This window comes from Cotesia glomerata, linkage group LG10, assembly GCF_020080835.1.
Source record: "Cotesia glomerata isolate CgM1 linkage group LG10, MPM_Cglom_v2.3, whole genome shotgun sequence".
NCBI classification, from domain to species: domain Eukaryota; kingdom Metazoa; phylum Arthropoda; class Insecta; order Hymenoptera; family Braconidae; genus Cotesia; species Cotesia glomerata.
The window spans coordinates 12915952-12943402 of NC_058167.1; the positions used below are offsets into that span (position 1 = coordinate 12915952).

General features: G+C 25.2%; 2 protein-coding genes across 7 annotated transcripts in view; one reads left to right on the forward strand and one right to left on the reverse strand.

Moving 5' to 3' along the window:
• Nucleotides 1-13913, reverse strand: part of LOC123273139 (low-density lipoprotein receptor-like) — a 48457-nt gene extending 34544 nt beyond the window's left edge. For all 5 annotated transcript variants that reach the window (XM_044740379.1, XM_044740378.1, XM_044740376.1 and 2 more), the window contains exon 1: nt 13304-13913. In XM_044740379.1, coding sequence (XP_044596314.1) covers nt 13304-13406 — 103 coding nt within the window. In that variant the 5' untranslated portion in view covers nt 13407-13913. The remainder of the gene's footprint in view (nt 1-13303) is intronic.
• A 252-nt stretch (nt 13914-14165) lies between these two features.
• LOC123273147 (GATOR complex protein NPRL3) lies at nt 14166-20840 on the forward strand. Of its 2 annotated transcripts, XM_044740398.1 has the most exons (8): nt 14166-14320; nt 15187-15280; nt 15354-15625; nt 15764-15859; nt 18035-18253; nt 18342-18675; nt 19148-19324; nt 20402-20840. In XM_044740398.1, exons 2-8 carry the CDS (start codon nt 15197-15199, stop codon nt 20777-20779), a joined length of 1560 nt encoding a protein of 519 aa, XP_044596333.1. In that variant the 5' UTR covers nt 14166-14320; nt 15187-15196; the 3' UTR covers nt 20780-20840. The 2 variants fall into 2 exon arrangements, with proteins under 2 accessions (XP_044596333.1, XP_044596332.1); XM_044740397.1 differs by lacking the exon at nt 14166-14320 and having other exon boundaries at nt 15067-15280.
• Nucleotides 20841-27451: the final 6611 nt, after the last annotated feature.

A 27451-nucleotide genomic window follows, 5' to 3' on the forward strand; every position in this document is an offset into this window, starting at 1 on the left:
GTGAATTTATTTTAGCACTTAGTTTTTTTATAAAGAAAATAGTCAAAATAAAAAAAATAAAATCCATCAAATTTGCACGTTTCTACCTCTTTAAAGTACTTTGCATAATGCGTGCGCAAATATACAAATATACAGATATTTATGTTTAACATAAAAAATAAATTATTATAATTATTATCGTTCTTTTTATAAAAATTTATTAGTCTTAGATTTTTATTGGCTAAAATCTTTTTATAGTTTCTAAAAATTAAAATCGTTTCTTTTTTTCAAAGAATTTTATATTCATGAAAAAAAAAGTACCTTATCATGTTCGATTAATTTATTAACCATGTATGAATGCAGTCATTATTAATTTTATTTTAAAATCAGAACTGTCGCTCCGACATATTCATGACGTAAACCATTAATTATTAATCGAGGGTAAAACTAAATTATTCTGCATATAACAATAGTACATTCGATTTCAATCGATCACTTGTTTTTTTTTTTTATTTACTTTTTTTATTATTTAGATTTTTGGTGAAAAAAAAGTCGATGTGGAATTTGTTATGTCGGTAAATACAATTGATATATGCCCCGGAATTAGTGTATTGTAAAACGAAACAATATTTGGAGTAACATACCCAATATTCTGTTGATACAACAAATTCGATACGAATCTACCGGCGGGCAACAATGCTACACTCCAAAACACAAAGAAAACTTTTATACTCATATCTATGCACATTTGCATACATATTTGTTGATAAATTACCTCATTATAAATTCACCTCATTTCCGAACAAATTCATGCTTGATTAATGTATTCATCAGACGAATACATTTTTTTATTTGGGGTATTTATAAATATTTAAGCTCGGCAAATTTCATTCATCATTCTCTTACATGCTTTATATTACTTGTGACTTATGAAGAAACCGCATGCACCAAAGTGTCGAAAAATTTCAAAAGCGTATGGTAATAATAATATTAATACAAAATATTACTTAATAAGTAACAAACGGAATCACGGATATTCCAAATAATTTGTGTCAAAATCAATTAAACTATTTGTAAAGATAAGGACATTTTATCTCCATTTATTAAAACTTTTACACCTATTTTTGTATAAATTTCTTTACAAACGATTACATTTCTTTTTTAAATCAAAATTTCAGGCATAAATTCATAAGTCAGCCAAATCATTCATTTATTTAAAAAAAAATTCATTGAACTTTAAAAAAATCAAAATTGTTTGAATTTTTAATTAGAATCTAAAAGTATAAAATTGACAAAAACATTTTTTAAAAAATTTGAATTTTTTTGATACTTCATTACGGTTTCCTACCATAAGAATTATATGAAAGCCATTCCCAAGAAAAACTCTTGTATACGAATATTTATTAACATTCAATAAATCACATTTAATAAATTATTCATTTACTATTAATCAATATTTATTAAATCATATAATTCTGAAGAACAATTTGTTAACAGTAATTAAATATTAAAAACGCTTTCTATTATTTAATTTGTTTTGACATAAATAATTCCAAATATCCGTGATTCTGTTTTCATATTGTATATGCATATATGGAAATGATCACCATAAAATACAAAAAACAATCTGTTGTTTATTATTGTCCTTAAAAATCCAGCCAGTGATTCAAATATATTTTACCATAAAATTGTCATACAATTTTTGATCGCCGTAGTAAAATTTTTATCTCCCTATCGACTGCCGCTTTCTAGAAGATGAAAAAAGCCAATAAAAATACTTCTAGTGTGCATAAATATTTAATTTATTTACGATTTCTATCCGTATCCGAAAGTAATATGGGCGATATTAATTAACGAAAAGAACATCTGGCAGCTAGAAACTGGAAGTAGATGTCTCAATACTAGCAAACTTTTATACTCCGTAGAGCGACAACTATTATAATAATGTATTTGAGAAATAAGTCGATTCATTATTCAAATTTCCTTTGCTGATCATTCCCTGGACTAATGGACCGACTTTGTTCGTCTGGAAACGTAATCAAGGCAATTGACCAAAGATAAGTTTACAAAGTTCGATTTCGGTCTTTTCAAAACTTTAAATTGTATTTCGGTGTCGTTGGATTATGAAAATCACTCGGGGAAATGAAGACGTTGATTATAAATTATGAATAAGCAATAAAAATTTAAAATTTATTGACTTCAACACTCTTTTAGAAACGGATAGAAATTATTTCAAAAAGGTACTTTGAATTCAAATATTGAGTCATTTTTCATGTTTTGCTTATTTTAATACTAAAAAGTCTTTTAGACAAATTTAGTTATTACTTTGTAGCGTGATCAAGATAATTATCATAAAAATAAAAATTTTTAGAATTTATTTGACTAATTGAAATATTTATGACAAATCTTTATTAAAGTTGTGAGTAGAGGACATTTAGGTACATTAATTTCTAAGAAATTTAATTTAAAAGATTAAATGTCATTTTTTGACACCTATATAATTATCTATTTAATTAATATTATTTTTTACATATAATATTAATTTTAATTTTTTAGACTAGAGTATTTTTATTGATTATTATATCTGCGTAATTAAGAAAATTAAATAATATATGATTTAACTTATAAATTATAGTGAATGTTTCGATTTTAAATTATTGTTTTCCCGAAAAAAAAAATTGTTTTAATTAAAAAATTTTCGGATTAAAATGTCAATATTTAATTTTTGACCCACTAATAAAAAAATTAAATAGATTCAAGAGAAAAAAATTTTTTTTTTTTATCAGTGCGTTTTTTTTTTTGACGTCTAATAATTGTTTATTTTCAAAGTAATATTAGATATATAAAATTCTCCAAACAATTTAAAATTTTACCTCCGTAATTAAAATAAAAAAATGAATAAAGTTTCCTGCTGAATGAATTTTTGAATACCATAAATTCAACAAAGGTGAATAAATTATTGCTGTTTACACAATAGGAAAAGAAAACCAATACCCTGCCCCAAACTAGTAATCACCACTCGAAATTTAATTATATCCATATCCCTATTTGGTTTTTTTGATCCTATGTTTAATACAAAGCATAGGACTAAGGCCAGCTGACTATTGGTTAGGGGCTGAGGACTGCGGTTCTTACCCCAGTTCATTTAAAAGAATGATTTGTAACTAAATTTGTAAAGAAAACAGACCGACAGAATAATTTCTTATAGTTGAAAAAAAATTTATTATCTTAAATTATAGAGAATCATTATTAAAATAAGTTTAAAGTGTTAAAAAATAGTCTTTTCAAATGAAAAATCTAAGACAATCATTTATAGTGATGACGGTATAGTAAATTTAAAGTAAATCCTAAAATAATATGAATGCATCAATGTAAAGAGAGTATTCTAGTAAGAAAACAAAGATTTTAATCATTTTTATTCCAAATATTTTTGATAGAAGACCATTAATGTTTTCAATAATGGATATGTTAGTTTCAGCCTCTTGACAGTCGACCTAGTGATATGTCTTCAGAGTATAGTATGTGAACGGAAATCACATATTCACTGAAAATCGAGACAAAGCGTCTCTTCGTATTAGATTCATGCGATACCATCCTAACTTGAATACTAGTAGGGTAAACGTATTAAGTTCTCGGTTGGCCCATTTTTAACACCACAGTAATTAATATTTTTCAGATTTAGAAAAATTTTTTTCTTATAAGAAAAGTTTACCCTTTAAATTAATTGATAAAAAATTTGATTAATACTGATGAGATATAGAGAAAAGGATTTTCTAAAAAAACAACGTTTGAAGTAATTAAAAATGCAACAACAACAAAAAAACTAGATCAAATAATTTTGTAGTTACTGTATCTTGAAATGTCCGAAGCTGCTAGTTGAATAGTTATCTACTGACTGATCTTTACGTCAAAAAATCATTTGATTGTATTATTTTTCTAACCACTATCCGTCTGTTCGCTTACATATTTTTGTAACAAAATTACTCTTACAAAAAATCAGTTAATCGATTGGTTTAATTCTATGCTAGATGCTAATATTTGTAATTAATTTACAATTTAAAAATGATTTAAGCTTTCGAAAATTCAAAACCAATCAGGTCAAAAAATATTGTCTCTTACTTTTATGAGAATAGTAAAAACATAGCGAGCAACGAATTATGAGTCATAACAGGAGAAATAGAGGTTCAATTTTAAAAATAATTTGAAATGTGGTATTGCAAGCTGTTTAGATTCGCTGTGGTATAGATTTCAAATAAAATTTCTTGTTGTCAATCGGTGATAAAATAAAATTACAGATAAATGAATTTACGGAGTACGATTATTAAAATTTATTATTCATTCTGTAAAATAATTTTCATTATTTAATTTCAAATAATTTCTCGTTTGATTGATCTGTGTAAGCTATATTGGTTCTTGTCACTGTAAAATATTCAGTTAATCCAAATGTTCAATATTTTAATATATATAATTTTTGGAGATTCAACTATTCCGATGATTCTCTTGAAATATTTAAAAAATTTTCACCGAAGATAAATGATAATATATTTAAACATTTTAACTTTGAATGAAGCTTTAATAAGTTAAATCAATGGAAGACGTGTTTCACTGAATTTAAATATATTGTAAGAATTCAAACCCCAAGCTTTTTAATCAATATCTACACACTGAAAAAAAAAATCAACTTGATTCACGACAAAAATTTTTGAACCAAGAAAATCATTTCAAAGAGCTTTATTGTCTTGATTTAAGTAAAAAAATTTTTAAATATAAATTTTTCTTGATTTAAATAAACTTTACTTGGATCAAGAATTTTCTCTTGAATAAAATAAATTTTTTTTACTGCTAAATGACATATTTCTTCTTTATTTTTATACTTATACCCGCATCACTAAAAAACTGCTGAGTATTTTCACCCTGAGTTTGCAGTATGCAGATAAAAAAAATATGAAAAAAGCCTTTAAAATAAATCAAATGTTTGCTAGATAACATACAAAAATATCAACAAGATTTTTGATTTTTTGTCATGTCGTTCGACAATTCGAATTTTTACAGACAATTTACAAAATGTTATGTTTCTTCTTTTTACATTCATCAATATTTATTCGCCGGTAGAAGCAAATGTCATTTTTATTTCAAAACAAAAACAAATTTGCATTTTTTTTATGTGACTGAAATATTCCGGTGTCTAAAAACCGATAGTACGAAAAAATGTAGCATTATTTTTTAATAGATTCCTAGTCAAGTTGATTAGAAAAAAAAAATTCAAAGGATTTTTTTTTTCAAGGATTATACGTGTGACCGCATTTATATCTATGTAAATTTGAAATCTACAAAGAAAAATAAGTGTGGAAAAATATAAATTTTTTTTAATTTAATCGATATCCGGCGAAGCGATAACGAGAGTGTCAATACGCGGTGTAAATTTTAATACGCTTTTTTTTTTATTTTTATTTTCATGAAATCAAAATCAGAGCTTGTGAAATGTTTGACTAAACATATACGGTACGAGTTTCTTAATAATTGGCTGAGTGCTTGAATTATGTACTACTTTTAACGAAGTTTGATACGAATACACTAGAGTAATGAATTTAAGATCGTGTTCTATGAAATCTGAACCAGTTTTCAGAAAATACACTGAAAAAATTTTTCTAAAAACTAAATTTTAATTAATAAAAAACTAAAAGTAAAAAATAATTTTCTGTAAGTTTAAAATAATTATTTAGTGATTAACAAAAAATTAATTTTATTATAAAAAAGTGTGAAGTGCTTAAAATTTTAATAAATTTTTTATTGGCAAAAGTAAAAATATCTCATAAAGCAGCCTACGCTTTTTTTAATAGTAAAATTAATTTTTTTTTTTAATTATTTAAAATTACTTTCTACTATTTAATTTGTTTTTATAATAAAGAGTATTTTTTAGTTTTTAAATTATAATTTCATCTCTAATTTTTTTTAACAATTAACAACCACAAGTGTTAGATTATATTTTAGGTAATAATAAAAAAAACAACTTTTATATAAAAATGATATTAAAATTAATGCAATTTTTTTTATTCAATCGCAGTTAGTTTTTAACATAAAAAAAAAATTAATTTAAGAGAAAATCATTTTGAAAAGTTCTAAATCAAGACAAAAAATTTTTGGATCAAGTAATATTAAATTTAATAAATTAACTTAAATTCAAAACTATGAAACTTTTAAAAATGATTATCTTGGTTCAGAAGTTTTTCTCTTAAGTTAATTTTTTTAGTGGAATATTAACGAGCTTTAGTAATCTTATTTATTATTAATTACATAAAAAAATAATTATCCTTGATAGATATTGATGAATTAAATTTAATATAAAAATTAATTAAATTTTATAATAATGGGGGCGATCGCGCGGAATAAGATGATAAGAAAAATTTTTCTTCAATTAATAGAGTGTAATTAATTAAATATTTACGTGTTACGACGCCGTAAGGGCTTATTATGAAGAAAATATGTGGAAAAAATATATATTATCGGTAATGGTTATATTTATAGACACGATAGACAGGAGACGTCGAATATTTTTATGCATAAGAAGAAAACAGAGTTAACCCTCATCAAAACAGTAGTCCATCAAACTCATATTCTATCAAGATAAAAATATTTATTGCCATAAATTTGAAAAAAAGTTGCTCTTTTCGGCATTCATAAATAAAAACGGTACGTGAATAAAATTTATGGGCCGCGACTTGAGAGAAAAAAAGAAAAATATATTAAATATATTGAGTTTTAAATTGTAAATTGGAAGTAAAATACAGAAAGTCTCAAGGATAAGGACTCGCTTCAAGTTGGCTTTATGTACTGTAATAATAACAGTAATGTACTTCAATAAAAATCAATCGCGTCTAGCCGCAACGGATTAAATAGCTAATTTATACAGTCAACAAAATATCGATTGATATTTTGTTTTCTAAAGCAAAAATAAAATATAAATAAAAAGTAATGTAAGTACTTTTCTTCTTGTTATAAGAAAAAAACAATTTCGACACACTGATTATACATTCGGGACATTGAAAAATTTTTTAAAAATTAATGGAGGGCAAAAAATCAATTTATATGAACGTACAAGTTAACAGGCTATTGAAGTTCATCGTTTTTAAATTACGTGTACAAATACTTGTAATTAAACAATTAAAACATGTGACAACTGAATTTTCCAATAAATATATACAATTTTTAATTATTTACAATCGTTGAAACAAAAATTAAAAGTTACTAATTTAATTGAAAATTTTTTCATTTATTTGTAAATTATATACATTTATTAATCACGAATTGTGAGCAATAATAATGTCAGTAAATTAAATAGACATGTTGAGTATGTTTGTTAAATAATAAAATATTAATAATTTTATGTCATTTCAATTGGTAAAATTATAGTAAAATAAAAATGCATACAGCGGACTGTAGGTGTGTCAATATTGGCCATATGAAGACTCGTACCTACTTATTTCAATTAATGATAATGACATTCGCGAGTTCTGACGATTTCAAATTCCACGATTTCTTCAGCTTTTAAAAAATAAATTCTCGTTTCCTTTCGTTCTGTATTCATAGTCGGTTCGAGAAAACTACTGGTAGAGGGAAATTTTTATTTTTAATAATCAGTCAAAAAAATTCTTCTTTCTAGACTTTCATCAACATGCAAAAAAAACTCACTCATACAATATAAATCATTTATGATTTAAATTTGATCGTAAACAAAAAAAATGAAAAAGTTGTTATTATTATTATTATAATTACTAGCAATCTTGCGGTCACAATGTGACTCCTGTGACTTGTGAACTGTAAATAAATAAAATTTTGCTTTATTAAATGGTGACTTTTATTAAATTGCACTGTATTTTCTTAAATATTGACATTTTTAAAGATATAAGCTCATCCCGATGTTACACTGGTCTAGAGCTTTCATTTGAGTACCCACATGCTTATTTGATATATTTTTCATATATATATATATATATATATATATATATATATATATATATATATATATATATATATATATATATAAATATATGAAAAATTGATGTGGGTACTCAAATGAAAGGTCTCAATGAGTGTAACATCGGGATAAGCTTATATCTTTGAAAATGTCAATAGTTTACAAGATACAAGGTCATTTCTTAATTATTGACATTTTTTAACATATAAGCTCATCCCGATGTTACATTTATCAAGAGCTTTCATTTGAGTACCCACATGCATTTTTGACATATTTTTCATATATACATATATATAATATATAATATATATAAAATATATGAAAAATTGATGTGGGTACTCAAATGAAAGGTCTCGATGAGTGTAACATCGGGATGAGCTTATATCTTTAAAAATATCATTAGTTGATAAGATACAAGGTCATTTCTTAATTATTGACATTTTTTTAGATGTAAGCTCATCCTGATGTTACACTCATCAAGAGCTTTCACTTGAGTACCCACATGCATTTTTGACATATTTTTCATATATACATATATATAATATATAATATATATAAAATATATGAAAAATTGATGTGGGTACTCAAATGAAAGGTCTCGATGAGTGTAACATCGGGATAAGCTTATATCTTTAAAAATATCAATAGTTCACAAGATACAAGGTCATTTTTTAATTATGTATCCAGATATAGCGCATTTTTAAATGCAGCCTAGATACTTATCATCATAAATTGACTGTTATTGAGAATGACGTGAAATCTTGAAAAGGTACAACTCCAGATCAAGACCTTTTTAATGATACCAAATTTAATCATAAAAACCCATTTTATCATATAAATTCAATGACCACAAAATTTTTCTTCTTCTCTTAATAATATAGATTACCATTATTATCATAAAACCATAGTAATGAGAATAATTTAAAAATATAATTAAATCAATAGTTTTTTATCATTTAATTATTGCATAATTTGTGCAATGAGGGCATGTAACTAATAAATTATAAGTATTCCCGTCATTAGTTATTCTAGAGGAAAAAAAAAAAAAAACTGTAAATAAAATTTTTTAATTATATCTACGTATAATATAAACAACCAGAAAAAGTAATTTTCTGAAACCCTTTGGGCATTTAATTTCCGCAATATTTGTTCCAAGTCAATTTGTATTTCACAATTATAAAATCTTTCAGTCTATGCTCGCAAGCAAATAATAAAATTACAACAAACGTAATTTTTATATTTTCATCAAATTCAATAAAAATATTTATAAAAGCAAATGACATTCACTGACATTTCATACCATAGTTAAAAAAAAATTTTATCTCAATTAAAATCGTGCTCTTTGTGATTGACAGCATTTTACGTTGAAATTTTTTTTATCTTGTTTATAACTTTTCCACAATCGTCCAACGAATTGATGTTAAAAAAAATTAAAACGTCCACCAACTAGCTACGTACCAGCACTTGCTTTCTATCCAATCATTTGAAATAATTCACGATAAAATTAATTTGAAAATCTAAATTGATTTTCCAACTTTTTCATGATTACTTTTGAAATAAAAAATAATACTACAGCCATTTCATAACCTGTCAGTTTATTTTATTAATATTAAAGTTTATAATAAAAGTTCTGTCAAATAAAGTTTATTTGCAATTTTAAATTTTAAAAGCCCGCGTTTATTACAAAAATGGTGCATTTAATGAAAGAAAAATTGATGAAACTAAAAATGAATTTTAGTATTGACATTAATTGATATTAACACGCAGAGACTTTTAATTGATAAAAAAAATAATACCCAGGGCTATATTCTGCCTTTATTAAAAAATAATTCGACTTTAATAAAAGCCAATAAAAGTAACGAAGCTGTGCAGCGATGAATTTTTAACCCAGAGTTGAACCATCGATTTAAAAAAAAAGCGTCTCTTTAATTTACCAATATTTTAATTTACTGTTAATTATTCTTTTAACTCAAACAAATCCTTATATTAAAAAGATATATCTCTTTATTTATAAATAATAAGTACCCTTAACAAATCTTTACTCACAAAATATACACGTATATTTTTATCGCAGATAAATAATTAAAAAAAATTACTGCTCTTTATTACGTCTATATTTTTCTTTCCGTTCTTCTAATTGGTTTAGACGAGAAGTGTTTACACACAAATTATCACCAATTAGTTTCCTACAGTTGGAAAAAAATGAAAAATAACATCTTTTATTATTACCACCTACTTAACTCGAACATCATGTACTTTTCTGGTAGAGAAAATATATATTTTTTTATTTTAACGAGCCTGAATGTGTGATGCGTTTAAATTTTTATCATCACACTTTAGAGGAAAAAAAAATTTCAACAGATAGAAAAATCTTACGCAGGTTACGCTCACTAGAAAAGGTCTAAGGAATTTCTTCCAGAAAGAAGATTTTTTATTTTTGACAGGGAAAATTTCTGTCATGACAGCTTACTGTGGTTAGTAAACGATTAATACTTATTTAATTAATTAAATTTCACCTTAGACTTCAGACTCTGTTAAAAAAAAATTCTTTGATAAATTTTAGTTAGTTTTTTATGAAAATAATTAGTTTTAATTAAAATAAAAGGAAAAATTACGGATTAAAGTTATATTATAATTGAGCAAGTAACATATTAGTTAGAATTATAATTCTTTGAATAGTTAAATTCTGATTTATAAAAACGGTATAATATTGTGGGAACTAAGGACAATATTTGGCGCTTGATAACTTGTTAGCGACATACATATAGTCGACTTTGAACTTTTCTTTAACTAAACACAAATGTCAGCGGCTAAGATGCCGAAAAAGGATATTGAAAGAATAATAGCTAATTGTATTAGTTATTTGATGGTGTATATATTGATATTGATTTGATTATATTGACTACCGTGTGATCAATAACTTGGAATCTTGACGGGCCAAATTAATCAACTAAATAAAAGTGAAAAAGTTATCAAGCACACACCGTCCTCAATTCCTACTGTATTTTATTAATTATTAATAATCATGGGCGTAAACGATTCTTGTTATTGATGGTAAAAATCTCATTATTTTTATTTTCTACTAGCAAGTAGTAGTTTTTTCCCGTGGATAATAATTAGTGTCCGGCGGAACGCAAGGCTAAGGGAATTGACAGTCAAAGTTTTTTTTATCCAACTGGTTGTTATTAAATTTAACATTAGAAATAAAATTTATTCATTTGAAGCCTTTCACAGTTATTTTGGTTACTAAAATTATATGTTGGGTATCAAGTCGAGTTTACGACCCACAGAATTATATAATAATTTTTCTGAATAATTTTCACCGAATTAATTGCTTGGAAAGTCTAATTACGGAAGTTTACAATACTCCGCACCTGATTTTCGAAATTAGAAGCTCTTAAGAGCTAAAAAGTTTCACGGGATCGCGTTTTTATCCATGAAAATCATTGAAGATCAGGCGTTACAGTTTTCATTTGAAAAATGTGAATGCGTTCGTTAGTTAAAGAATTTTTCATAAAAGAATAATTCTATTACCTCCATACCTAATAATTAATTCAGCTCTTGTTTTTTATAGCTCTTGCATCTACATAACTATATAAATAAATAAATAAATAAATAAATTAGCATGTACGTATATAATAATACTGTATAAAAAAATCTAACTTTAAAGCTTAACTTTCCATCGACGAATAAAGATTGTACCGAGATAGCACTTTTGCTCATCCCATGCTTTATTTTATATTTTTTTACTCCATCCATTCTCTTTCATTCTGCACTATCTGGCTTTCATCGTACAAAAAATATAAAAAAGCGTATTAACTTCATCTCTCGCTATAGCGCTTGTATGTAGATACAGCTATAAAATATAAATATATATAAATATACACACATATGTATCGTAGCAAAAAATATGTAACATGCGCATAGAATATATCTCTATAAACAAAAAACAAGTACCCTTGTATAAAATCAAGTCGATTACTCTGCTACCCAATAGACAAAAAAATAAAAATAAAAACAATTTTAAAATGAAAACTAAATCTAATAAAGTAACTCCAAATCCAGATGTGTAATCTCGGTACAAAGCGCGTTGTAAATTGTCAAAGACATTGTACTTGTATATGCATTGTACTACTTCCTGAAATTATTGAAACACATGAAATTCGAATAAAAACTCGGGGGATGTTGCTAACAAAACTTTTTTAAAAATAATACCAAAAGAAGCTAAAGCTATTTCACCCTCACAACGGGTACGAGGGTACGTAAAAACATATATATATATGGAAACAGTGGATTGGATTTGTCACCCTTGTGCTCGTGACAATGATCCTGAGAATAATGTATTGAAAAAAAAATAAAAGAAGAAAGAATCAGAACAAGGCTGAGACATTGGCCAATTTAAAGATCTCAGTTCTTTCCTTTTTTTGCCAATATGTATTTATGTATGTAATTATATACACTCAATTATTTTTATTCAAATAATTTAGAATAAAAATTTGAATATATATTCCGGCAGCTCTTCATGAATAAACATGCTCAATATCCAACAATTAAAATGTAAAAACCGTAGACTTGTTATGTAATTGTTACTCAATAAGTAATGAATAAAGAATTAGTTTATAGTTAAAATATTTAATATTTAACAAATCATTTATTATAGACCACTTTTTAGTCCTTAATAAATATTTCTTAGTATTTTAAAAGATGTATTAATATTTAATAAATTAATATCAGAATTATTATATACAAACATATTATTTTAAATAGTAAGAAATATGAAAATTAAGTTAGCCGACTTTTAAAAATTAGAATTTTTTTATTGAAAAAATTAAAAAAAAAATTGTCATTTGTTAAAAACTTGAAAAACTGTAAGTGCAATTTTTTAAAAATATTTTTTTGTTCTAATTTAATTATTAAATAATATTAAAGTGACCATTTTTTAATTTTATTTAACAAAAATATTTGTCCCGAGAAATTATTTAAAAAAAAATGCATTTTTAATTCATTAAATTTCCTACATGTCAATTTTTTTTATACAGTAATTTATTTATTAGAAAAATTATTAAATATCTGCTAAATTAATTTTCATAATTATTAAAAGAAAATTAAAAACATCGGCTAACTTTAGTATCATAGAAATATTTGTTTATTACTAAAAAAAAGGTCTCTAATAAATGATTTAACTATTAACAAATATTTTTTGATACAAATAAATTGATAAATGTCTGAGTACCTTCTTATGTACTTTGTTTATAAATAAGCGCATCTAAAAAACTAAAATAATGAATTAAAAAGCACATGGTTTATTATCTATCACAGTGATTATAAATATTTATAAAATATACTCACGATCTGCGGGGATCCCATCGGATGCTCTCGAAGTTCCGACAATGAAACATGTTAAAATAATCGAGGATAAAAGTAAATACACGCGATATGGATAAAGCTCCATAACCCACCCTCACTTCACACCCACGTAACACTATTATTTTTTTAACGCTCTCTTTTTGTTAATTTTAATAGCCGTGTTTGTTTATTTACTTATTTTTTACGGGAATAAATTATCGGCAATTTCAGCCTGGGAATTTTTTAGCAACATCCAGTGCGCTGACAAACGTGCATACTTGGGTTATTTAATTGATAATAATAATAATTAAATTTATTATGTGTGTGTAATAATGTAAAGTGAAAGGTAATGTATACATATATATTTATATATATTATTTAATGTATTTAAATGTCTAATTATTGTTTATATTTGGTGTTATAAAACGCACCGGGTACTTGCGAGGGCGTTTTGTGTTAAAAATTAACGATAGCATGAAGACCCCGGTTCGTATTCGTACTGAGTCTGATTCACGATTACCATCGTTGTAGCAATTACAACCAAGAGCAGAGCAGAGGATATTTAACAACTACCGACGACGACGTTTCTCTCTCCCGGGCGAGACAGGAGTCACTGATATTCTGACGCACCGACATCGCGCCACCTGCGCGCGCATTTTCAACTTCTCTCTCTTTCCCGATTTTTTTATTTTTTTTTTTCACTGTCTCACTTTTGCTTGCTGAGTGTAAACACGTACATGTGAATGAGTATAAACTTATACGCTCAATCTCAATGTTCAGTGTATTTTATTTATATGCATTCATGTATTTAATATAGATATGTAATATTTGTATTTATATTATTTTGTTCTTTTTTTTATTGTAGATTTCTGATGATTTTAAGATGGATTTTATAAACTCATTTTTATTTTTATTTTGAAACTTGCAACTAAAAAAGGATAAAAATATGTGATGGAGAAAGTGGAAAGAGAAAGATAGAGTGCTAATTCTTCAGCCTAACCTGGACGATAAATTATTTTGGTATTCATCCTGTTGTAAATTCGTGACAATTGATATCTTGCATCAGAATTTAGCTGTCTATTTTTTTTTTACAGTTTTTGTTTTTTATTTTAATTGTTATTCTGGTCAGCTTATTTTTTAACGGATTGTTTTAATTGTTTTTGAGGTTAATGTCGGATTTTTATTTATTTTATTGCTATTTTTTAGATAATTTATTCTGTTTTTTTTTTTTAATTTAACCTCTAGTTTGTGAAACTGTGTATTTTTTTATGAAAATTAAGTTAGCTGACATTTAAAAATTTTTAGAATTTTTTTTTGTTAAAAAAACAAAAAAAATTTCATTTGTAAAAAACTGAAAGTGCAATTTTTAAAAATATTTTTTAGTTCCAATTTAATAATTAAAAAAAAAAACAAATTAAAGACGTCGGCTAATTTTAGTGTTATTTTTTTTATTTTTGTTTGTTAAATTTATAATTTTAAATGATACTGAAGTTAGAAGACATGTAAAAATTTTTTATTTTTTTTTATTAATTAAATTACAACTAAAAAGATATTTATAAAAAATTGCACTTATAGTTTTTCAAGTTTTTTACATGTGATAATTTTTTTTTTTAATTGTTTAATTGAAATTTTTTCAATAAAAAATTTCTAAAAATTTTTAAATTTCGGCTAACTTCATTTTCATAATTTTAATTAATAATGGAGTTGCTAAATTAAATATTAATTTTTTAATTTTATTCATTGAAATAAATGATTTAAAAATGTAGTTTTATTTTATAATTAAAAAAGTGACTTTTTGGTTAAATAAATAATTTAAAAATGGAAATAAATCCATTGAGTATTATTCTTGTAAAAAGAGATAGTAAAGGTGATAGAATGTTATTTAGATATCCGCATATGGATAATAATAAAAGGGATTCTAATCAGTGTACAAAAAGAAAGAATCCTTATTCATTGATAATAGCTGAAGATTCATTGCAGGTTAGTATTATAATGATTATTATTATTAAAAGTGTGTTATAAATTATACTAATGAATGAATTGATGATTTTAGTCTCTGCCGTGTCCAACATCAAATATCACTAATGGAAATTTATCTGGATTATCTGATGAAGTATTGTCGACGTTATTTGCTGTTAAACCGGAGCTTTGTGAAATGAAATTCGAGTTAAAATTAAATAACGTACGATTTGTTGGTCATCCAACTTTGATACCATCGTCAAGGGGAAAAGAAGTTAATTCTTCAATGTTATTTAATGTTGTGTTTGCGTTACAAGCACAAGCTAATCAATCTGTTGTCAAGTGTTACCACGACTTGAGCAAAAGGTCAGTCTTTAAATCATTTGAATTGTTAATCAATAACAAAACAATCATTTTTAATTATTCTCAACTTATTCATACACACTAGGTACTTATTTATAACACGGTAATTATTATTATTCTTGGTTGTATTTTTTTATGCAGATTAGGAATAACACTCAGGCACGAAGAAAAAAGATGTGGGTTTCTAACGGAGGAAATAAAAATGATGGTATCTACTCTTGATGAAATAGCGACGAGGTAATTTTTTTTTCTTATCATAATTCTTATTAATGCTTATTTAGATGCGAGATTTTTTATTTTTAAATGCTACGATTATTGGTAATTTCACAAAATAAATATTACGTTTTTATTCGGTTGTAAAATAATTGAATTGAGCTCTTATTGAATTTTTTTTCATATTTAATTTCATAACAGGTGGATAAAAAATACACCAATAATTTACATCATGATTTTATAATTGTAATTTTTTTTTTAATTAATTGACTAAAAAAAAAATTGAGTTTTTTTTTAAATCTCAAGAAACATACATTGCAATATTATTAATAACACCGTTAATTTTTTGAACTTTGAATTTTTTTGTTTTTTTTTTCTTTTTTTAATTTTCTCCAGGCATCGCCGAATAAACCTATCTATATATAATTTTCGAGCCAGAATTTTCAGATTTAACAAATTTATAATTAATATTTTATAATTTAATGAATGTACTAATTGTTGTACTCAATTTAAATCTTAATGTGTAATAAATTAGCATAATTATAATTGAAGAGTTGAGTTTCAAAGGGGTATCTTTTCATTTTTTATTAATCGACACAAAAAACTGGTTATCTTCAATTATAAACTTCATAATTGTTTTAATCAGATCCAAGGGAATATATAATTATAATAATCAGGTTGATCAGACCACAAACGCAATATTGACAATTATTTCACAGTTTATTGCTACGTTTCGTCGGATATACTGACTTTTTCAGGCAATCTAAAAATACATACATCAAATAAATAAATTATTTTAATAAAACACGTCAAACATACAAATTGTCTAATAAGTCTCAACCATCTTTACAATTTATATAAAATAATACGATATTTCATAAAACAGAATACACAATATAATCTCGGCTGTCCAATTTCAAAACACAGTAACTAACATTTAGAAGTTTTTTTCAATTATTCTTATCAAAAAAAAGTTTGGCTGCCAAATTGATGAAAAATTTGATTTATGAATACAAAATACTTGAATATAAATATTAAAAAAAAAAAAAAATTGAAATTAAAGTCTAAAAGTTATAAGAAATGCAGCAATATTAAAAAAAAATTAGGTATAAAAATTTTGCCGTTACTGTGTTTTAAAATTAGGCAGCCGATCTAAACATTTTCAATTCCCAAAATTTTTTAAAAAAAATTATTTTCATAATATAAATACATAAAATCATCAACATACCATCAGACATGAGTATCAACCTGTTGTGGTCTGATTAACCTGATTATTATAATTATAAATATTTTTATTGAACTTTTTTAATTTAGCTATAAATTTCTATCGTTTTATGAAGCTACAATTCGATTTTCATTAAGAAATCTTTATAATTCTCCAAGTAATTAATATTTAAAAGTTCAAAAAACTGCTCTTTTAAAACATGAAAAGATACCCTTTTGAAAATCAGCTCCTAAATTATATTCAATATGTAATGTAAACTCTTTACTATAAATTTATATCATTGCACCATAAAGTGACCCTGTTATTGACCAATAGGCTGTTAGGACTGTAATAAATGAATAAATAAATAAATAGAATAGAATATAATTTTATTTGTATCACCATATTTAGTGATTTACAAAACTGTTACCATTTTACATTTATAATAATAATAATTTTTTAACCTTTTTCTTTGGTACACTCTTACTTTCTTATAAGTACACATCACTCTCTAATATAATACACTTTATTTTATTGCATCCTTTTATTTTAGTTATCTTTAATTTAATCTAAAATATCACACTCTTAACAGCTTTTATAACAAATAATAATTTTATAAATAAATAAAACAGAAAAAATGAATATAAAAGTATACTCTTTAATTATTTTATGTATTAAAAAAAAAAAAAAAAAAAAAAAAACTAGTTTCAATCAACTGAAAAATTGAGTTAGGATCAAAGTCGGCAACTGACTTAGAAAAAAAAACTTTATAAAATATAACTCTGAAATGAACTTGGAAATTTGAAAACTTTAGAAATTCTGGCTCTGGTAAATCGAAACTTTTATTAATCTAAATTTTGAAAGTTTAACTTTTCAATGTTAAACTTATCTAATTTTGACTGTTGAAATTTTATCTTAAAAGTTTTGAATTATAAAATTTAGATAGATACTTTTAAATTAGTTATTTAAAAAATATTTATTTAATAATGATTCAGATCTGAAGAAGAAAGTGAGGGAGAAGAATCGCCGTATGAATTGATATTAAAAAAAAGTTTGCTCGCCAAAGATTTAAAATCAGCATTCGACAGCCTCTGTAACACAGGAATTGTAAATCTAATGATTAATAAATGGACATTGGTTAATTTTTGCCTGCCACAAAAAGTGCATCAAATCCACAAAAAAGGGTTCATAATGAATCCTGAGATGATTGATAGGTAAAAAGATCTCTGAGCTGTTTACATTGCAATACTAAAAGAGGTTAAAATAATTGAACTGTTTTTATTGTTCTAATTTATTTTCTAGATGTTTAAATAGTTTAAGACCGTACCACGGCCTACTTCTGTTAATTGAGCCGGTGGACTTATTAGAATCATTACCAACCGATGCATCTCCTGCACTGAGACGCATGATTCAGATGTACAATCCGCTGAAAAGTCTTCAAACTCTGGCTGCTGATACAGATTTATCACTAGCGCAAATTTTTCAACTAACCGGACACCTAGTTTATTGGGCAAAAGCTACTGTTATATATCCGCTGTGCGAAAGCAATGTTTATGTAATTTCGCCCGACGCTGTCATTTCTAATCAACTTATGGAGTCATTCATTGATCAATTTCCGGGATTGAATCTTTTACAAGTAAAAAATTATAATTAAATTAAAAAGTAACTTACAATTAAATATTTATTTTTGAAAAATTCATAAGCTTTCAACAAACAGTATTTTTTTTAATTTTAATAAAGCTGCTATTTATTTATGCAGCAGCTGCATCATAAACGGCGTTTGATTTTTAATATTCAAGTTAATTTTCACAAACTTATGTAATTAAATTTAGTGATGATTTTATAAAATTAATTAATTTAAGACTTGTTTGATTAAAAATTCTAACGTCACTGTTTACTAGATTTTAATTAAAGAGATTAAATTTAAAAAACGTAGGTAAAAAAATTTTATTAAAGGAATAAAATTTGAAAATTGTGCAATTAAATATTTAAATTTCTGTCCCGCTTTGATATTTTTTTTTTTTTTATATTTTCACATCATTACACAATATAATTAATTTTATTTAATTATGTCATGTAATTACAATAGCGTTTATATTATTTTACAGATTCTAAGTGAATTTTCATTACCGACGTCAATTAGCGAGAAATTGAATCCATTAGGGCAACCACAGCAGCAACAACAGATAGTAAAAATAATTATTTGGTTATTAAAAAATCGTCTGCTCCTGCAATTGCATACATATGTCCAATATTTGCCGACCGATCACGGACGAAATTTAGCGGTAAATAAATTTTATAAAATAGAGAAATTAAATTTACAAATTTATTTATTTATTACTTTTATTTAAACCCAACAGTCCATACACGGAAATAACAAGATGACACTGGATATCATCCCAGATTATACTCAGTGATATCTGTGATAAGAAAAAATTTCAGATAGTAGCTAGAAAAATCCAGACTATGCTGCGTGATATCGTGATATACTCGCTACTATCTGAAATTTTTTTTCTCTCAGTATAATCTCGGATGATATCCAGTGTCATCTTATTCTTTCTGTGTTTAAGATGATTCTACATAAATCAAATTTTCTATACTTAAAATGCTATAAACTACACTGAAAAAAAAAAAAAATACTATTACTCAATTAACAATTTCTTGGTTCAAGAAATTCGATGACGATCGAATATTCTATTATTATTAATTATTAATTTCTGAAGAGAAGAGCATCAATATTTATCTTTGGATAATAGATGAACAAAAGAATAGCTTTATTTAAATTAATTAAAAATCATTTCAATCAATTTAACAAGTTATTGAGCTAAGAATATATATTCTTGAAAATTTTCAAGAACATGAATTCTTGTATCAAGAAAATTTTCTTAATAATAGTATATTTCTTACCTAGGGCAGGAAAATAAGAAATGTAATTGTTGACCGAGGCGAAGCCGAGGTCGACAAACATGTGATCTGAGGCTTTCTTATTTCCTGCCCGTGGTGAGAATACTATTTTTCTCCTCGACGGAGGCGGAAAGCGGCATTTTCATTTAGCGCAGCGGGCGGAAAATTGACGCTTTCCGCCCGGAGGGGAGAAAAAGTATTTTTTTTCTCAGTGTCATAAGGCTAATTAATAATTAGAAAGAAAAAAAGATATGTAGTAAAAAAAAAAAAAGGAAAAAACAAAAGTTTATTTTTTTATTTAAATCTAAAGTGACTTTCACTTAATATTAAACGTAAATCAAAGTGTCAATAGCAAAGACAATGCCAGTAATTGAAACATTTATCTCAGTATTGATTTTAAAGACTAAGTTATTTTTTTGTCATTGAGTAGTTAATTATTGAGTGTATTTCATTATCAGGAGACGAAAAATCAAGACGATTTGAGTCCAAATAGAGCCACGGAGAGCGACAGCAGCTGGAGTTATAATAATACACCCAAGGGAATATCCAGCGAGATGAGAATCGATAGATCAATCTCAATGTCCAAAGAAGAAGAAATCTTCGAATACCGATCTGAGAATTTTCTAATCTCTTCCGAGGATATAATACTGCTCGATAAGCTTTGCGGGCTGAATTATTTTGACGGAAAGCACCATCTCGAAGAAATAATGTATCTTGAAAATATACGTCGATCTCAATTGTTAGAAATTTTAGAAAAATTCCGTAATATTTTAATAATATCCAAGCACGAGGATCCAGCAATAACATTGTCTTATTCTCAACATGGTTTTTCATAAATCAATATCACTGTATTTATCATTTTTATAATAAAAAAAAATAAATCGATATATTTTAATACGTAATAGTATTATTTAATAATTAATTTATTTTTAATTTTTGATATAAAAAAGAATAAACCAAAGTGATATTGTTTATATATTTATTTATTACTCATAAGTATATGTAAATATACTTATAGGAATAACAATTTGTTAAATTTTAAATATAATATATGCATATCGATACTGTCATTCTGATACTTCGTATCCCACAAAATTTAATAAATTGACTTTTTTTGAAAAATGGAAATTTCAACATGACTTGTAAAAGAACGCGTTAATTAATAATATTTTTCTAATTACGTTTAGCGCTTTCTTTAAAATTTATCGTAAGCTACTGCAGTGCCACCCTTATTGGACACGTTTTTACGTTTACGGACACTTTTTCTTACCTCCAGCCTCCATAAGTTAGCAGAAAAGCAGAGAATAAAATATTTCGCTAAATAAAATAATTTATTGTCAAACTTTAAATTAAACAACGGCTGTACATCTAAAAAGATAATTTTTATAATAAATTAAAAATTATTTTAGTGTACTAAGTTAATTTAAAAATAATATTTTTATTAATTTTTTTCGTATTAGTTGTAAACACGTGGTTATAAATTGATGATTAGAATTAATGTTTGAAATAATTAGTAAATTAATTTTAAACATTATTTTAATTTAAAAATTAAAATGATACTAAAATTAGCAGACATTCGACATTTTTTGAAATTTTTATTACAAATTGAATGTAAAAAACAATTATTTTAGAAAATTTTCAATTGCAATTTTTTTTTTTTTAATTTCTAGCTGTGAATATTTTTTTAATTATAATTTTTTCATAATAAATTAGTTGTTGAAAAAAATTAAGAGATTTCTGTTAATTTTAATATCATAATAATTTAATACTTAATTACAATTAAATAAATTTCAAAATATAATTTTTACGTCCGGAATTTTCTCTTTTTAACTTCCCGCTAAGAAAATTGAAAATAAAAAAAAATAGGGAATATTTAAAATGATTAATCTATTTTTTTTCAGGCGACAAAGAATTCATTATGCTCAAGAATAACATATGAGGGGTACAAAACGAATCTACACCTTGAGTACTGTTCTCCCTAAAAAAAAAGTCACTAAGAGAAAGAAAATATTTTACTACGATTTTCGTGATGAATTAATAGCCAAAGGTATAAACATCAGTACTAAATACATATTTGCTTTGGAAAATGACGAAGATATTCTAAGTTTTATTAGATAATAAATCCAAGGCCAAGATTACGACTTGATTGAACGCATTATAATGTATTACGCTGTCAAAAGTGTCAATTCCAGTACTAAGTATTCTGCATCAGAAGTTACTTTAAGTCGGTTAAATGAATTCAAAAAAAATATTGACTTATTTGAAAACTTTGATTTATTTCGTCACGGATCACTCATCTCATACTTAAGCGGTAAATGTTCATTATTTGAGCTGGTCATAAATTTAAACGATCATCACCTTGGTAAGCTAGGCTTGACCAAACTTAGATTTTGTATATACTTTGGAACGATTCGGACCGGTAGATTTTGAGAAATCGCAAAAAAACTACAAAAAAAAATTTTTTCAAAAGTGGGTTTTTTGGAATAACTTTTCAACGGCTTTACCGATCAATTTCAAAAACTAATCAGCTCTTAACATCAAAAAACCACGTCGATCGCCGCCAGTCCGATCAAAATCGGTTGATTCGTTCGTGAGTTATCGTTGACGAAAAAAAACCGAAAAACGTGTTTTTTCGGAATTACTCCGAAGTTTTCCGCTCTATCAATATTAACTTCAAAATTTTTCATGAAGCTTAAAAAACTGCGTTGAATGCCACCAACCGCGTGAAAATCGGTTCATTCATTCAAAAGTTATTGCGATTTGAAAATTCAAAAAATAGTGTTTTATCAAATTTCTATCAAACTTTTGAGCTCGAAGAGCTCAAAAGCATACAAAAGCTATTTTTTGAGCTCGGAGAGCTCAAAATAATACACAAATTGTATTTATGAGCTCGAAGAGTTTATGTTTAAAACGTCATAAGTGCAATTTCAAGCGTTTAGGTATAGAATTGGCGTGAAGTTGCAGGGATGGCCTTCAGGGTCAACCGTTTTCCTAATTTTTTATTAATTAAATTATAACTAAAAAGATAATTATAAAAAATTGCACTTATAGTTTTTTAAGTTTTTTCGGCTAACATCATTTTCATCTTAAATAATATCAATTAATTATTAATTCAATCCATTTGCTACGATAATAATTTTATATTATCTTATAAAATATAATTCTTTTTTTATAGTACAAGTAATTAATACACCTTACTCTTAAAATGATTTCGATATTTAGTGCGCCTCAAACGCATTATCTACAAGAAATAGAATGTGTATGTACATGGCTATTGATTTTTCGAACAAACGCAAAGTTTGCAAACGCGGAAAAATAAATTTTTTAATTGAAATTGAAAATAATCGCGTTCTATGATTGGAATGCACTTCTAACTAAAGTCAATACATAATAAATTATATAATTTTAGCAGGAATTTATAAATATAAATAAAAAATTGTACTGTAAAAAAAATGATATTTTTTTTTTTTTTTTTTTTTGGTAAATATTAAAATGAACAACAGAGATAATTTTTTAATCATAGTTATTATTATCGTTAATATCCATATAATTATCAATAACTACAGCAAAACACAAAACAAAAAAGTATATCTGTACATTGTCCTTATGTGATTAACATAAACGTTTTTTTTTTTATTATAATATTATTTTATTTTATTTATTTTTTTGCATATCAGTAGCCTAAGATAGGACGAAATTAAATTATAATATTCACATATATTATACAAGATAAATAAGGTCCAGGGCATCGACACACTGTATTTATTAAACAAAAAATAATAATAATAATTGCCATTATCATTATCAATATTTATAATCAATAATAATAGCAAAAATATTAAATAAAAATAAACTTAAAATACAATATTTTTTTTATCTAAGCTTTAAAAATAATAATTATTTTTAAATAACCGATGAATTATTTAAAAACTTTTTCGATGAGCAGTGTGCGAGCCCCATCACCAGATATCCTTATTTTAATATTTATTTAACTGTAATATATGTAATTATTTTTTTGTATCATTTTATCATTTTTTTAATTATTTGATCCTTTAATAGTTTTACTTCTATATACTGTACATATGAACAACGCATCTTTTACACTGTACACGCATACGCTCCACGAGTATCTGCGCTGCCTTATTTTTATCTCATTAGTATTTATTATTATTATTATTTGTTCATATTTTTTCATTTTATATTATTTATTTCTTTTACATAAGGATGGGCAGGATATTTATGACCATTCGACTATCAATTACACGTACCACTGTCATAAAACATTAAATAGGAATAACTTGTTTCCTACACAATTTTTTTTTATTTTTTTTTTATATTATTTTTCCATTATTTAGTCTCTGTTAATAATTAGTTTTTTTTTTTTTTTTTTTTCAACTACTGAGACATGAGCGCGTTTATTTTTATTCATTTATATACTCAATAACTGGGTTACTTTATTTTTTAAGTATCTCAATATTGTCCAACTGGAACTCCCGATAATTCGTACATTCAAACATGAAAAAATTTTCTTTATATTTATATATATATATTTTTTTTATCTATATATATTTTTTATAATTCTTTCGATAAACCTTGTATTAATTATAATATTTATAAGACAATTATCGTGTAGAAAATTTAAATACCACGATATTACAATACGAGCGTGAAAATATTTATTTTCATGCATCAATCAACAAATGAATTTACATTAATTTTACTTTATCATTTTTTGTTAATGAATAGCAATATTTAATTATATAAAAAAGTGTAAGAGCATTATTTTAATTTTTATTAATTTTTAATTACTCATAATAATTACTATAATTTAATTTAATTAATAATATCATTATAATTATTAATCATTTTTAAATCGGGAGAATCAGTGTGCAATAAAAAATATCTAGTCGCACTCAAGTCTGATTTATACATAAATGCGTTTTTCTTTTAAATAAAAATTAATAATTTAAATAAAAAGATCAACAAAGTAACAAAAAGAAGAAAATAATTTACAGTTTCGCCCATCGCTCTTTTTTTTTTTAATCTTTTAAAAAAAAGGTTCTTTTTATCTCTACAGGCGTGTAAGCCCTACGCGCAGAAGCATATCGTAATATTTATGTAACATAATTAACTTTTAATCTATTTAATTAATAATTAATATTTTGTTTACAGTTTTCAGGACACAATTGTTAAACTTTATTGACGCGTTATTAATAAATAAAAAAAAAAAAGTGCAAATTGCACCGTTCAAATATACTCGTTTATTATTTACTAATTTTCTTCAATTAATTAACGCGGGATGGAAGTTTTTAATTTTTTTTTTAATAATTATTTTAGCAGGGCGGCGTCAATGGTCATTGAGATCGATCATACTTACGTATGACAATTTTAAGCCCTCTATTTATTTTTTAAAATAGTTTTTTATTTTGTTCAACGTGCAAATCGATACGTAAACTAGCTAAGAGCTTCAATAACATTAGTAATAATCGATTGCAGCAATAAGAATAGTAGAGTAGTAGTATTAGAAATAGCTTTTTTTTTTAATAGTGATAAGAAGTTTTATAATCGTTATTAGCATAGTAGTGGTAGGAGCGTAGTGTTTAATTGCAGTAGCAATAGCATTAGGCAATAATCATGAATTAAAATTTTTTTCATGAATAATAATAATAATTAATAACTAATAAAATGATAATAATAATTAATAAAATTAATAATAAAGAATTTAGAATAATTATTAATTAATATTATAAATTCTTCATAATGTACATAGCTAATTATAATTGTAATATATATTTATATATAATGATAGTTTTAATTATAATTGAAATATGGTACATCCTGCTAAAGGAATTTATTTCTTTACACTAAAAATAAATCCTATTAAGGTAGTCCTTATTAAAAAAAAACATTATTTTCATATTTAATGTCTAGATTAATTTTAAATAGGAATTTCTTTTTTAATCATTATCATTATTAACATTTCTTCTTATATGCTATCATATTTGTTTGTGTATGTTTTATTTTAAATCACTATATCTTATTTATCATTTTCACTTTCTAGTTTGACAGGAGCAGCGGCAGCGGCTTCGGCGGCGGCAGCAACTATTGTTACAATTAATATAATACATTCATATTTATATTTATATTTTTATATAATATGTAATATATATACAATACATCATATATTATATATTATATATATATTACATAAATATGTATATATAATATGTATAATAAGATAATAATTATTATAATTATTATTATACAAAAACACATCACATATCGCGGACCTCAAGCGGTCTCTTTTTTTTTACTATGTTTTTATTTATTTTTTTTTTTTATTTTTTTTATTATTTTTTCTTTTTATGCAGATATCGTTAAATAATTAAAATCACAGTAGTCATGCCTTCGCTGGCTCCTTATATTTATACAATATTATAATCTAAGCCTTAAAAATTAATCTTGTTTAAAGATTGATTAATTTGTTTCAATTTTTTTTCATCTGTTTACTTGTAATTGTAACTTTAGTTTTGCTAAAATCCGCATAGTGCAATTAGGAAGGTATACATTGTATTTTTTTTGTAATATTTTTGTTCAAAGGAACAACAAGTGCGGACAACTTAGAATCGACAATTATAAATTAAAAAAATTGTCTCTGTCACATATTCGAAGTAAAAATATTTTTTTAAATAATGTTATTATTATTTACTTATAGGGTAGGAGGGGGTGTAACAAGCAAGTCAGCTTGTCGGAGAGACCAAGAGTGAAGTCGGTCGTTCCCACAAACATAACAAGCATACTATTAAATTTTTTTTTTTTTTTTTAATTAAGATTCTAGGACACAGATGCCCAAATATAAAATTACTGTGGAGAGGAACGCAAGGATTTTATGTAATATTATGTAATATTAGCCGTGCTAACCTCCCCCGCGTCACAACCCCGACCATCCTATTATTAATTGTAATTTTTGTAATAATTATTGTTCATATTCTTGATGATGATCTTAAGTGTTACAATCAGATGTACAATCCTAGATAACTTGCTAAGCCAGTTCTCTTTATGATTGTCAAACGGTGTAAGAGAGAACAGTTTCTCATTATTGTTTTTTATCGTTTAAATAGTAACATTTGTCAAATCCGGGTAATTAGTGTCTACAATCGGTAATTATTTTCGTATTTTTTAAACGCACAATGATTATAAGTACGCGGAGGTTTCATGCCTCCCGTGAGACTCAAAAATCATTAACTCGGTGCGTTTTGTACTTAGTCGACAAAATTTATCTAATGACGACCAGTGACGGAGGAATTTTGTAAATATCAAGAGATTGATCACGTTTAAAGCTTGACCGGTGACGTTGTCTCAAACTGTGGCTATTACGATGACCAGGTGAGCAATCTCGGCTACTCGATGCAGCAAATCTGGTGCTATTCGGGCCAGGCTCTCATTAGCAAAGTCGCATGATGGAAAGATGTGGACTACGTATGCGGGCTGAAATTTTATTTATTTGT

What these genes read in the sequence shown, in the direction of transcription:
- LOC123273147 (XM_044740397.1), top strand. Translation starts at nt 15,119, where the DNA reads ATGGAAATAAATCCATTGAGTATTATTCTTGTAAAAAGAGATAGTAAA. An exon ending in TAGCTGAAGATTCATTGCAG is followed by an intron (nt 15,281 to 15,353) that starts GTTAGTATTATA and finishes TGATGATTTTAG; the next exon opens with TCTCTGCCGTGTCCAACATC. An exon ending in TACCACGACTTGAGCAAAAG is followed by an intron (nt 15,626 to 15,763) that starts GTCAGTCTTTAA and finishes TTTTTTATGCAG; the next exon opens with ATTAGGAATAACACTCAGGC.